The following is a 14,174-nucleotide window of genomic DNA, read 5'->3' as shown; positions in this document are numbered from 1 at the left end:
CATAAATTAAAAGGCAGAAGAAAAAATAACCCGTGTGTGTGGGTTAGCTGTACCATTCTGAAACAAGAGGCTGGATATAAATGACTATTTCACTTTGGAAAGGAGTATTCTTTGGTCTTTTATTCGAGGGCAGGAGAATATTATGTCCCAAAGAAGTGCTTGTTGAAAAGAGTTTAAGACCCACAGTGCTCAGGGAGGAAAACAAGGGCTTGTTTATATCTTGAATACAGCAAGTTAAAGGAAGTGTGGGTGGGGCAAGGCCTGCCAATACTAGCTTACCCTGAGAAAGTCGCAGAGTGTGCTCACTGCAAGTATTCTTTCTTCACTGAAGCAGGGAAGGACAATGGGCAAGAAAAATCCTTTCTCAGTTGCAGAAAGGCTGTTTCAGTTTTTTGGTCTATAATCTGCGTCTACAGTTTATCACAATTCTCTTAACTCCATAAACTCTCTTGGATAGTTCTCATTTCTTCATTTCGTAGAAACAGAAGTTCAGTTGCCCAATACAGAGCAATGATTAATTTTAAAATAATATTCACCTTTCATTTAGACTAATTAAGTGAGATAGTAGATAGACCATAGACCTTAGAGGGAGAAGATGTGGAGACTCAGGACTGTCACTTACCAGTTATGTGACCTTGAACAAATCATGTCCATCTATGAACCTCAATATTCTCAGCTATAAATGTAGATAACACATTCACCTGTTATTGAACCCAAGTTCATGTGCCGGATGTACAGTGAGGCCAAACAAACTGAAACATTGGAGTTTGGAGCAGAGAAATGTTTATTACAAGGGCCAAGCAAAGAGAATGAGCAGCTCATGCTCAAAAGACCTGAACTCCCCCATGGGTTTCAGGGAAGAGTTTTTAAATGCAAATTTGCGGGGAGAGCCACAGGGTGTGTGACTCTTCAGATTGGTTGGTGGTGAGGTAACAAGGTGGTGTTCCAAGAATCTTAATCATCAGCCTTCTGGTTCCAACCAGTCTGGGGTCCCCTGTGCTTGTGCTCAGGCTGAAGTTACCATCCTCCACCTGGGTGGGGGCCTTGGTTCCTGTAATGGGACTCAGATCTGTATCAGGTTCTTCGGTATATCCTTTTAGGAGGAACTACGAGTCTTGTGCCCCTATTGTTCTAATCACTAACTATCTGAATCTGTACTTTGGGACTCAGGGAAAGTCTAGGAGGCTGAAGCCTTTTTCCTATAAACAAGAAACAAGGGACCTAGAAAGGCTTTTGTACCTGGGCGGGCCCCAAAGGGTCCCTGCTTGTTTTCACAACTACTGTGAAGATTAAATGATGGTTCACAACTCAACAGTCCTACATATATGGAAGGTATTGTAGTTGAAGATTATGTTGTCATTTCAACTGATTATTCATTCTAAGTGAGCACATTCTAAAAAATCTGGGTTCTCTGTGAAGAATTATCAGTGCCAGGGACTTCCCTGGTGGTCCAGTGGGTAAGACTCCACGCTCCCAATGCAGGGGGCCTGGGTTGGATCCCTGGTTGGGGAACTAGATTCCGCATGCATGCCGCAACTGAAGATCCTGCATGCCGCAACAAAGATCCCACACACTGCAGCTAAGACCCAGCACAGCCAAAATAAATAAATATTTTTTAAAGTGATGAAAAAAAGAATTATTAGTGCCAATATGAATTACTGGACAGTACTAAAAGGGAAAATCAGTCCAAAACATTTTCTTTTATATTTGTTTTTGTTTGTTTCTCTGCTTGTTTAAGGGAGATCTTTCTGTGGAAAAAAGTGCTTCTAGATTCTTGGCAGCAACAGGGCAAAATAAAGCTTTGGGGGAATAATTTGTCTGAGTAAAAAGCAGTTAATGCTGTGTCTCATGTGCTAACTACTGTTGGGAGCCCAAAATGAGTATGACAAAATGACCACACATCTTCTAGAAAGTCACAATACCTCTTTATGACAAAATGATTGTTTTTACTTAGAAGCAAGAAGTGGCTTAACCCTTAGAATAAAGTTTTCCACACCACCTCAACGTGTAGTCTCTTTGTTCCACACCACCTAAAAGTGTAGTGAAAGAGGACATTAAAATAATTAAATTCCATTTCTACCCCATAAAGCAGTGTTTTCGAAACTGCACAGAGCAGGATGCAACCAGCATAGTTGTCCTTGGTCTTCAGGTGCAGGACTTAATTGTCCTCCTCTGTGCATGACACATGATCATCACTGGTCCCTGCAAGTGTACTTTAGTTGCATTTATCTTTATTCTCTGCCCCCACTTGCCTCTCCTTGTAGGCAACCCTTCCGTTTAAATAAGCAAATCATTTCACACATGTGTTCATACACATATTTTTGTTTTTGCATACCTTCTTTAAATATATGCAAATAGTACTGGGCTATGTATCTATTCTCTTTCTGACTTTTTTTCCACTACCCATGCTATTTTTAAAATGTGTGCATTTTACTATGTGGGTATGTTGTCAATTTCTTCTAGTTCAGACCCTGTACTCCACATTTCCCTATCTACCTCCCCAGTGATGAATGCCCAGATTGCCTCCAGTTCCCTGCTACATAAATATGCTGTGACAATGATCCCCATAACATGTTCCCTTAAGGACTTGCTGGGAAGTTCTTTGGAATATAGATCCAGGAATAGAACTGCTGAGTCATAGGATATGCACCTATTCTTAAATTAACTGGATACTGCCTAACTGCCTTCCAAAATGGCAGGACCCTTTTGGAAGTCTCCATTCCCAAGGATTCCTGCATACTCATCAGTACTTGGCATTATCCAAGTACTAATCTAATTTCAGTCTAATAGGTGTAAAGTGATACCTCACTGTTGTTTTATTTTCCATTTTTAGGATTAGTACTCTTGGAACAGCCCTTTTTGTGAGTGCTGACCTTGGATTTTCTCTTCTACATATTCTACATATTCTCCTGTGTTAAGTAGGCAGAGAAACAAACAAAAAAATTTGCTTGAGTATTTTTGCTTCTATATATTGTCTGTTCATATCTCTTCTCCATTTTTCTATTGAGGTTGCTGTTCTCTTATTGTTACTAAATTCCATAAGTATTCTAGACATTAATCCCATGTTGGATTTGGATATTTCAAATATCTTTTACCAGTTCGTCATCTATTTGTTAACTTTGTCTACAGTGTTTGTTAAAAGACACTGAGGCATATTAAAATTTTTAAGAGTTTAATTGAGGAAAAATTGATTCCAATCAGGAAGCGCCAAACCAGAAGCTTCACCAACAGGAGCTCTGGGAGAGGTTTTATAGAAAAAAGGTGGAAGAAAAGTAAGGAAATTAATTATTGACTGGCTACAGCTTAAAGCCTAGTTAGCTGCTTGTGATTGGTTGCCTTTAGCATTTTGATTTTTTAACCTTGAGGCATTTATAGGCTTAAATTTTGGTTTGCTTATGTAGGTCGCCATGGCATTAGCGCCACATCAGTCTAATGGCCTCCTTATTTTGTTACAGATCCCCAACAGGTCGGTGACCCCTCAGTCCTTTGCCTGGAGGTGCAAATGCCAATCAAATGAACCCGGGTTTGGTATAGCAGGGCAAAAACTTTATTCATTGATCAAGGAATGGTGGAGAGCTTGTGCTCTAAATATACCTTCTCCCCCAGGGGAGGGGAGTAAAGGAATTTTAAGTGGTTAGGAGGCAGGGACATAATCAAGGCTCTAGGAAATGGGGGGAGATTTTCAGGGGCAACTGGGGCACGTGTAGTCTTCCACACTTCTTTGCACACTGCATGGATTGTGCCTAGCAAAGTGCAAGTTTCCCCCCTGGGTGGAGATTTTAGCATAGTAATGAAGCAAAGGTAACTTTTGGACACTGCCAGATTTCACCTGCGCAGAAACATTTCTGTGGTGAAGTCAGAGCCGGTTCAGGTTGGTTGACCACTGCACGTTCCTTGGAAGCACAGCTGTAAAACATCTTTGACAAATACCAGGTGCTTTGAAATAAGCAAAGAGATAAATCAAGGTAAGGATCCTTTAGCTCTTAGGGGCAGGTATGGGTAACAGTTTAAATAATTTAGCATGTCCTTTGTAAATCCTCAAACCTTTATTTTCATGTAATTAACTTCATCAGTTTTTTTACTTACAATTTGTTCTTTTGAAATGTCGTCAAACAGGTTGTTCCACACCCCTTGGTATAAAGATAATCTCCTCTACTATCTTCTATTAATTTCTTAGTTTGTCCTTTCACATCTAGATGTGGAATTTAATTTTTTCCAGTTTATTTTCTTTTCCCCATTGATTTGTTGAACTGTGTTTATAGTATACTACATTTCCAAGCGATGTCGACGTTGCCAGTTCAAGAAGCACTCTTTGAGTAGCAAGATAAGTGAACAGCTAGTTAAAAGAATAGTGGATAAGGGTGACTTCAGGAGAATGTAACGGCAGGATGTTGTATTATTAAACATATCAATGCTGAATGAAGTAAAAATCATGCTAATTAGTAGTTTTTAGATGACGAAATGGGGATGGTCTTAGTATCTTCGAAAATACACACATAGAAATTACTCCTACACGGCACCAGTTCACAGACACACCTCAGGATTCCCTGAGCTAAATCTCTGAAATACAGAAACAAACCTCGGTTAGGTGATACTGAAAGTTTGATTACCCAAAATATCTATCCCTAGGCAGCTATTTTACGAACGCCTGGAAGTCCTGCTTTAAAAAATAAGTTCATTCTTTCTCCAACAATTCTCTGCAGAAAAAAACGCAATGGTTATGGGCATTATATTGCAAATAACGTAGGCACCAGTTTACTTATCTACTTAGGTAGATAGGTGTTAACTGAATTTGAGAAATGACAAGGAAAAAGCATTTTTCTAACTGGTATATTTGCCCTGTGACTGGACAATTCAAACTGAAATCAAATCAGTTGGAGAGGGAGCTATAAATACCAACTAGCTAAGGATTTAAAGCGTGTGGGGTGAGGTATGAGTAGCAGAGGAATTTTTTTTTCTTCAAAACTTGTGAATTGGATTGTTCAACTTGAAGGGGGGTGGAGAGGACAATAAAAAGGCAGATAATGCTGAGCATAAAATACTGGGAACTAATCTGATATTCAAGAGGAACTGGCTTTCGCTAGTGGTTTCTCTTGTTTGGCGTGGACAAGTCATTTCACCTTCTCGGGCTTCGGTTTTCGACATTCGTGGTGGGTGTAGGGCTGAGATATCTCTGAGTAACCTTACTACTTTCATCCTTTGTGGGCCCTCCCCAAGTCGATTTACAAACTCTCAGCACTTTCATCTCGCCTCTCTGCGCCTGCGCCGAAGAGGCGCTCTCGCGTGAATGGCTTCCTTTTGCCTCTTCTGCGCACGCGCCTTCTTTTCCCTTTTTATCCCTTCTCCTTTCCCTCACCCCCAATTGTCAGAGGGAGGTAGGACTTCCTGTTCTTTTCACAGCGACTGCCGGAAGTGATTGAGAGCTAATCGGCGGCGTTTGCGGAGGCTGAAGAGTTTAGGGTGTCTGTACTAGTTGCTGCTTTTGGCGCGAAAAATGCCGGGTCTGGCGGCCGCAAGCCCTGCCCCATCTGAGTCGCAGGAGAAGAAGCCTCTGAAGCCCTGCTGCGCCTGCCCGGAGACCAAGAAGGCGCGCGATGCGTGGTCAGTGCGCAGTCAGGGAGGGGGCGGCCGGCAGGCTCCGCGCGCTGCGTTCGGGCGCTTCTGCGCCGCGTGGAGCTGGTCGTGGCCCTCGCTTTGTCGTGCGGCGCTCTTGAGGGTTGTAGAGCCCTGTAGGGTTCGCAGTCAGCTGTCTGTAGACTGAGCCTGTAGCTCAGGCTGGGGAAACATGAAGGGATTGGAGAGAGATCGGATTGACCCGGGCTTGCTTCGTCCGTTCGTTCTTTACTGCAAAGGTTTCTCAGCATCTGTTATAGGTCAAGCACTGCCTTAGGTCCGAAGACGTAGAAACGGGTAAAGATGCTGCTTGATTTAAAGGAGCTTAAAGTTAATGGAGCATTAAAGTTAATGATAGCTGTACCAGGTTTGGCAGTATCAAAGAGTAAGTTTTCTGGTAATTTCTCCCAAAATTTAGACATAGTAGGACGCAGGACAGGGTACGTTTCTTAACAGTAGGGAAGATCCCCTTAACCCCACCCCTTTTAGATGATTTAAAAATCAACCAGGCTATGACATAGATGACATTATAGTGTTGAGAATAGTACATCTACAGTACCATCAACCCGCAAAAGGTTTTGTTTGTTCTTATTGTATACAGCTATTGTATACAGCAAGGGCCCCCAACCGGGCTGCACAGCGACCCATGAGCTACGGGCCAACGGGCGAGTGAAGCTTCATCTGCCGCTCCCCAGCTCCCCATTGCTCTCATTACAGCCTGAATCATTCCCCTGTCACTCACATTACAGCTTGAACTAACAGCTATCCCCCCCTCGACGCTGTGGAAAAATTGTCTTCCACAAAACTGGCTCCTGGTGCCAAAAAGGTTGGGGACCGCTGGTATACAGCCTCTATTGTGGAACAAATCTCAGAAGAAATCTTCAGATAATGTGAATGTACACCTCTCCCTCCAGCCCCTTTTTGTCCTCACATAGAAAGTAAAGAGATCATAAGTGGCATAGAGCGGGAATAAAGTTGTAGAAGCGCAGTGCTTTTTATTAATACTCAGTACTTTGTAAATAATACTGTGAAGGGAGAATTGAAAGACTGCCTATGATCGGTAACAATACTTACACACTTTAAGTACTTATTGAACCTTCAGATATTATTGTATGATGATTAAGAGTCTGGGATCCAGTGTCAGGGTTTGAATTCTGGTCCACCAAACCAGCTTTGTGACCTTGAGCAAATTATTTAACATATCTGCCTCATATCTGTAAAATGGGCCTAATAAAAGTATCTGCCTCCAGGATTACTGTGCTATAAGCCACATCAAGTGCCTAGCACAGTATTTACAGCATTCAGTAAACGGTCAGGGAGAGCTAGCTATTAGTTTCATAAGGAGCTTGCTATCCCGAGCAGACAGTCCTTAAAGTTATTGAAGGATATGTAGGATTTAGAAGGAAGGAGAACCTACCTTTCTTTAAATTACTTCTGCATCAATTATCTCTGACCACTATGGCTTCTCCCGAAATATCTAGAGTCAGGAGTCAATTTTTTTTTGTAGTTGAATTTGGCTTAACTTGATTCTGTGCTAAAATTACATTTTCAGGCCCTTAGAAATAAAGCTGTGTGGTCCTAGTCTTTCCTTTGTGAATTTTACAAGTAAGAAGTTCTTTGATCATCATGAGTGGGGCTCATCAGGCTGCTCTTGGCAGCCAAATGTTTTTTGCTCTTTGTGTTGGGTGTCTTGTGGTTAGAAGTAGATTTACTTAGGTGTATTTGAATGTAGAGCAGAATCAAAAATTTAATTCCTCTGGGACAGGCAAAAAATTAAGCTCTTCTTTCTGTCCATTTAACATTAACTTTTTATTCAGTTTATTTCATTATAGAGCGGTATTATTCCTTGGATATTGTCTAGAGGCAATATTTAATATGCATAATTATTTCTTCTAATCAGATTCCTCCGTGCCCCCCCAAAACTAGTTATCTGTGGGACATTTTCATGGGCAAGGAAGTGTCACAAGAGCCAATAAAACAAAGCCATTTGGTATAATAGCATTTTTTAAAACTCCAGTTGTATTCAGTGAGATCCATGTTCGGCCTCACTCCCCATCACTATCTTGCATGCTTATTTACCACTAATGTGCTTAGTGCCTACTTAGATAACAAGTACATTTTGTTTTATAGCATCATTGAGAAAGGAGAAGAGAACTGTGGACCCCTAATTGAGGCCCACAAGGAATGCATGAAAGCCCTGGGATTTAAGATATGAAATGGTGAGCATGCTACTGTCTTATTGGGAAGGTAATACATAGGCTGATTGCTTCAAATTTGTGTATTGCTTTACAGATTTAGCGATCATTGGGCAGCATTCTGTCTGAAAGGTAGTTCACCTGGTTAATCTAACATGCCTAAGTATCACTGGAAAGATAACGTCTCAGTTTCTAGTGTACGGAGTAAATGATGCTAATAAATTGAGAGGGGTGGGACTTCCCTGGCTGTCTGGTGGTTAAGACTCCACGCTTCCACTGCAGGGGACCTGGGTTTGATCTCTGGTTGGTAGGGATCCTGCATGATGCATGGTGCAGACGAAAAAAAAAAAAAAATTAGAGGTGTTTGGTGGATTTGGGAAGGGGAGAATTAAGCTTTCAAGAAAGGGCTTGGCAAAAGCCTTTAGCGTTATGTTAGAGACAGAGGAATCACGGCTTAGGAAATTCAAAATATTCAGTTGTCTGACTTAAAAGGCAAATGTTCTCTATTTTTTGTTTCTAATCTTGTGAGTTTTTAGGAAGTTTTTTTAAATACGGAGTAGGCAGCACATGGAAGCATTGCTTTCTGCACAACAGAAATGGAATTGTTGCAGTTTCTTTTGTACCATGCTTTATTCTAATAAAACTAAAACCTCAGACCATTTTTTGAAGAACTTTGAATTCAAATTTTAATGCTGAAAGGGACCTTAAGTGATGTGTATACAATACCACAAATAAATTATCTCCTTTTGTTTGGAACTTCTTCCTTCAGATAGCAACTTGACTTACCCCCTCACTTCAGATCTCTTTTCAGATGTGTTTTCTCCCTCACTTCAAATCTCTTTTCAGATCTGTTTTCAAGCCTCCTAATTGGAGAGGCTTTCCCTCAACATTCCATCTAAAATAGCATCCGTTCCCCATCTATCCCCACTCTATCCTGGCACTGTCCAGTAGAACTTTCTGTGATAATGAAAACGTTCTGTGCCTGCACTCTACAGTATGGTAGCCACTAGCCATATGTGGCTGTGGAGCCCTTGATATGTGGCTAGTAAAGCTGAGGAACTGAATTTTTTGTATGTTTGTTTTTTTATTTTAATAGCCACATATGGCTAGTGGCTAGGCTACACCATTGCCTGCATATTTTGTATTTATTTATCATCTGAATTGCTTTACTTCAATTAGAATGTAAGTTCTGAGACAGAAATTTTCTGTTTACTCACTGGCATACCTCCAGGACCAGTAACAGTGCCTGGCACATAGTAGGTGCTCAATAGAGGATTGTTAAATCAATAAATGAGGAAACTAACGCCTATAGATATGAAGTGACTTCTTCTCCAGACGCGCAGGCTCAGCGCCCATGGGTCACGGGCCCAGCTGCTCCGCGGCATGTGGGATCTTCCCGGACCGGGGCACGAACCCATGTCCCCTGCATCGGCAGGCAGACTCTCAACCACTGCACCACCAGGGAAGCCCTGAAGTGACTTCTTATAGGCAGGGTCAGAACTGGAATCTCTGTCTCCAGAGGCTCCCTCTGCTTGGTGCTCTTACTCCCCCGTAAGATCCACACCACACCACCACTTATAACTTAATAATAGTTGAGAGATAACGCGAAAGCTACATACCAATGTAGGAGTAATAGAGAGCCTGGCTTCTTTCCCTTTCACCTCTTTCCTGCCTCTTTGGAATTTTACATGTGGCCAGTCTTCCTCACTGAGCTGTGAAAAAGGAGGGATAAGGAACCTGTCCCCAGCTGATAAGAAGTATCACTGTGTAGTGGAAAACAGTCTAGGCTGGAAGTCCTGAGGCTTAACTTTGGTTCTCCTGTTCTGTAGCTTAGCATGTGTTTTACTTTAGTTACATCTATATTCATCAAGACATTAATCCTGTCTGGATTTCACTTTTTTCATTTATAAAAAGAGAACCATAATATATTTTGTGATTTTACACATGGCATGATATCTGTGTATACAAGATATACTTAAGTGCCTTTAAGATTAGATGGTTATTTAAAGAAATCCCATGGTGAATCATTTTGTAGAATAAGTAGATATGGTTGTGGGGAGCGGTTCTTAAAAAGTGTAACTATTGATTATTTCAAAGACATGAAATCTCAACATTTGTACATGATTTCCTTGTTCCTAATCTAACTTTCTTCCTAGTCAGTTTTGTTAGCTGTTGATTAGGGTTAAGCCTGCCTTGACAAAAAGGGTGATTTTTTTAAATGCTAATTTTTAGGAGCATCAGAAGTCTCTTGGACTTCATGTGGACCTCACAGGTGATACAATTATTGCTATAACAAGCATATATTCACGAGGACCAGAAGATATCATGGTTTTCTATGTTATTGGGACAGAGAGTAAGAGTGATTCCTGTGTACTTCATTTGTGTATAAAAGAAAATGCAAGAGCTTTGGACTTAGAAGACCTGATGTTTAACTGATTGTATGATCTTGGGCAAGTCCTTAACTTTCTGAACCTTAGTTTTCTCATGTGTAAAGGAGAGAGAACAGTACATGACCAAACTGCTTCATTAGAGTCATTATGATGATTAAATGATATATGTGTGAATAGGCTTTGTAAACTGTCAAAGAGAAACCAGAACAGAAGCCATATCTTGGGAGTCATGGATAGCAGACATTCTATTGAGGTCTGTTTAATATATGTCCTGATTACAAAAAGAAGAATCTGAATCCACATAGGGCCTTTCCAAGAATTGAAAATAACCATTTTTAAATTTTCAGCATAATACTACTTTTGGAGGAAGAACATGTGTTTGGATCTACATTGGTCCCAGGTGTCCTATTTCCCTGGCCCCCATGGGGAAATGGAAGGACAGTGAAGTCAAAAAAAGACTTTCTGAAGTTAAGAGTGGATAGGTGGTGGCATTCAAACTAGAATCTAGGTCTTTTGTACTCTCCAAATCTCAAGCACTTTATACTTCACTCCTTGCACTTAATGAGATTTTATTCCAACATATTCATTTTTAGGATTACACATAGTCTTGAACTTCAATCCTAAAACTTTATTTTGAATGCTAATTACAAAGACATGTTGTTGAAATGCATAGGTGTATATAACTCAGAAACCAGGTCAGTGACTGTAGGGTAAAATCCAGTGCTACTGTCTGCACTGTTATAAGATAAACTTAACTAAATTGGTATCTCTTAAGACTATTAGACCACATTTTTCCGAGGATAGCTTCAAAGGAAAAATATTTTGCGACCTTAGATCTTCCCAGTAATGATCATGAAACTTCCTTAATTCAAAAACCTTTGTAGATTTTAATGTTATTTTCTAAATAAGATAGATCTTAATTGTACCTTGAATCCAGTAAATTGGACTTAGTATGAAAGTAAGTGTACCTTTATAATCACCCGAGGAATGTTTTCCAAAATTCACAAGCCTGAGCCCTGAACTGTACCAGTTGACTCAGAAGCTCCTAGATAATTTTCAAATGTCCCCCTCTTTAAGAACCACTGGCTTAAGCTGAAGATGTAGTAGGGATGGTATAAATAAATATAAATTGTCTAAAGATTTAATAGCAGCAAAGGCAGAGACTTGAAAACTACTCCTAAGGAATAACAGGGTGTGATGGTGGTGATTCTAGTCACTTCTATCTTTTGACTGCTTCTTTTACTGAAAGAGCTGGTATCTTTCTGCCTTTAGGAGCTAGGAGGAACCTAGAGAATCCAGCTCGGGGGCTAAAATCATTGAAAGAAATTAAAGGACCGGCACTGAGTAATGGTGATACTCAGTATTTATTAAGCTTAACAGAACTTAATAGTTCACACACACAAAACGCACACAGAGACAACTGATGATGTATGAAAATATGATCCTGAGAGTCAAGAAAAAGGGTCATTTCTGCTATTCATTCAATAGATATCTATTGTTTAAAACTCTAGAAAATGCCAAGATGAGAAGACACAGGGTCTCTTCTGTCAAGGACTTTGTACCCAGAGGCTTTCAGTGGGTAGCCCCTCCTGATGTATAGTAGCCGGTAACAAAAGCGGTAGCAATGCTATATAGACTGCTATCTCTTGAAATGTTGAGTGGCTTCATTTCTGCTTATCTTTAAGTGTATTCTTCCTTTGAGCCTTAGAAAAGAGAGAGTTTATATATTTATGTTGTTGTTAAGGCTTATCTTCTTTTCTAAACCAAATGCAGGGAACAGCTAGGGGAGGGAAGCGCTTGAATTAGACTTGAAGAGTTGGCTAGCCCAAATTACTCAGTTACCTTTATAGCATTGTTCCTGTCTTCTGGGATGGGGGATGGGGGTGGGGGTGGCGTGGCTGCCAGCTGTCTGGAGAGAAGCCTGGTACACCAGCAACCCCGTCCTCTGCTGCTCTCCCTTTTTGATCTTTCCAAATTCATTTCAGAAGTGTTACCCTTACTTTGCCCTTGGGATTGAGTAACTTTCCACAGGAGATGCCTGTGTACAGAGCTGACCTTCTGCCTTCCACTTCATGGATCTTTGCCAAACACTTGAGTCAGAACGGAGGAGGCTACAGGTCTCTTCTCTTTAGTAACTGCAAAAGTAAACTCCCTTAGTCTTTTGTGGAAGATGTTTTTGAGAAAATAAGTAAATGTATAGTTTTCCCTTCAACAAAGACTTTAAAGGTTAAACCTTGTAATGGATTGAACAGTTTCCGTGATATTTTTATTTAAACAGAACTAGAATTTTAAAATGTGGATCTTTTATTTCATGACTGGTTTAGAATAATTGTGGCAGTTAGTTAATAGTCCTCAGCTGAGGCATTCATTTCTAGCACCTTAATTCCCTGACTCCATAGGTCTGACATGATGCTTGAAACCTGACTTTCTAAAATACATCTTTTTCTGCAGGTGGTCTGCTCTGGGAATGAATAATTCCTGAAAAATGAAGAAGATTTAATAACTTCGGGAGCTTTTTGATGAACATTGATAAATTTTAAAGTATTTATAACTTATTAAAAAAAAAAGGAGAATATCCGTGGTCAAAAGTCTTCAGGTGTGTTTCTTTTTGTGTTCCTCACATGGCGTTTATGTATTTAGTTTTCTTAAAGAATACCTGTGGCCATAATTCAAAAAGAGTTATGTACCACAATGTTCATTGCAGTTCTATTTACAATAGCCAGGACATGGAAGCAGCCTAAGTGTCCACTGACAGATGAATGGATAAAGAAGATGTGGCACATATATACAATGGAATATTACTCAGCCATAAAAAGAAACTAAATTGAGTTATTTGTAGTGAGGTGGATGGACCTAGAGACTGTCATACAGAGTGAAGTAAGTCAGAAAGAGAACAATAAATACCGTATGCTAACATATATGGAATCTTAAAAAAAAAAGTTTATGAAGAACCTAGGGGCAGGACGGGAATAAAGATGCAGATGTAGAGAATGGACCTGGGGACACGGGGAGGGGGAAGGGTAAGCTGGGACAAAGTGAGAGAGTGGCGTGGACTTATATATACTACCAAAATAGATAGCTAGTGGGAAGCAGCTGCATAGCACAGGGAGATCAGCTCGGTGCTTTGTGACCACGTAGAGGGGTGGGATAGGGTGGGAGGGAGACACAAGAGTGAGGAGATATGGGGATATATGTATATGTGTAGCTGATTCTCTTTGTTATAAAACAGAAACTAACACACCATGGTAAAGCAATTATACTCCAATAAAGACATTTTTAAAAAAGAATACCTGTGGGTTCCTCATCTGTGGATTCAACCAACCTTAGATCAAAAATATTGGGGGTTGGGGGTGGGTGAATTCCAGTAAAACTTGAGTTTGCTGCTTTTTCAACTATTTACATAGTGTTTACAGCTGTTTACATTGTATTTACAAATATTTGCATAACATTTACATTTTATTTATGTATTGTAAGTGATCAGGAGATAAAGTATATAGGAGGATATGCTTAAGTTATAACAGCACCATTTTATCAATATATAAGGGACTTGAGCAAATGCAGATGTCAGTATCCACAGGGGTCCTGGAACCAATCACCCGGGATCCTGAGCGATGACTGTGGTATAAACAAATCTTGTAATACAAGCCCTGTGGTCCTATTAGCTGCTTGTAAGCTAATGAGACAATTGGTCATATTCTGTCTTCAGGTAAATGGAGTTTTAGATCTCAACAACAAAAGACACTGAGAAGCATAAATAAGTGAATATGTAGGGTTCATGTATCACGATTGGAAAATTGCCTCTTACAAAGAGCTGAACTAAAATGTTTCCTAAGATTCCTTCCTAGTTAATTAAGAGCATGGCTTCAAAGTGTGACAGACTTAAGTTCAACAGCTGGCTATGTGACCTCAAGCAAGTCAACTGTTTGTTTGTGTCTGTTTTTCTCATCTGAAAGAAAACAGGGAGAGCAGCAATACC

General features: G+C 40.3%; 1 protein-coding gene across 1 annotated transcript; it reads left to right on the top strand.

Annotated features, from left to right (window-relative positions):
• Positions 1–5,431: 5,431 nt before the first annotated feature.
• COX17 (cytochrome c oxidase copper chaperone COX17) lies at positions 5,432–12,764 on the top strand. The gene is made up of 3 exons (XM_007449143.1): positions 5,432–5,601; positions 7,744–7,832; positions 12,650–12,764. The coding sequence occupies exons 1-2, from the start codon at positions 5,495–5,497 to the stop codon at positions 7,826–7,828; spliced, it is 192 nt and encodes a 63-aa protein (XP_007449205.1). The 5' UTR covers positions 5,432–5,494; the 3' UTR covers positions 7,829–7,832; positions 12,650–12,764.
• Positions 12,765–14,174: the final 1,410 nt, after the last annotated feature.

Source organism: Lipotes vexillifer, unplaced genomic scaffold, assembly GCF_000442215.2.
Source record: "Lipotes vexillifer unplaced genomic scaffold, Lipotes_vexillifer_v1.1 scaffold999, whole genome shotgun sequence".
NCBI classification, from domain to species: Eukaryota; Metazoa; Chordata; class Mammalia; order Artiodactyla; family Lipotidae; genus Lipotes; species Lipotes vexillifer.
This window is presented reverse-complemented; position numbering and strand designations above follow the sequence as displayed.

Excerpts from the sequence above, each read along its gene's own strand:
- COX17 (XM_007449143.1), top strand. The coding sequence starts at position 5,495 with ATGCCGGGTCTGGCGGCCGCAAGCCCTGCCCCATCTGAGTCGCAGGAG. Across the intron at positions 5,602-7,743 it reads AAGAAGGCGCGCGATGCGTG|CATCATTGAGAAAGGAGAAG; the intron begins GTCAGTGCGCAG and ends TTTGTTTTATAG.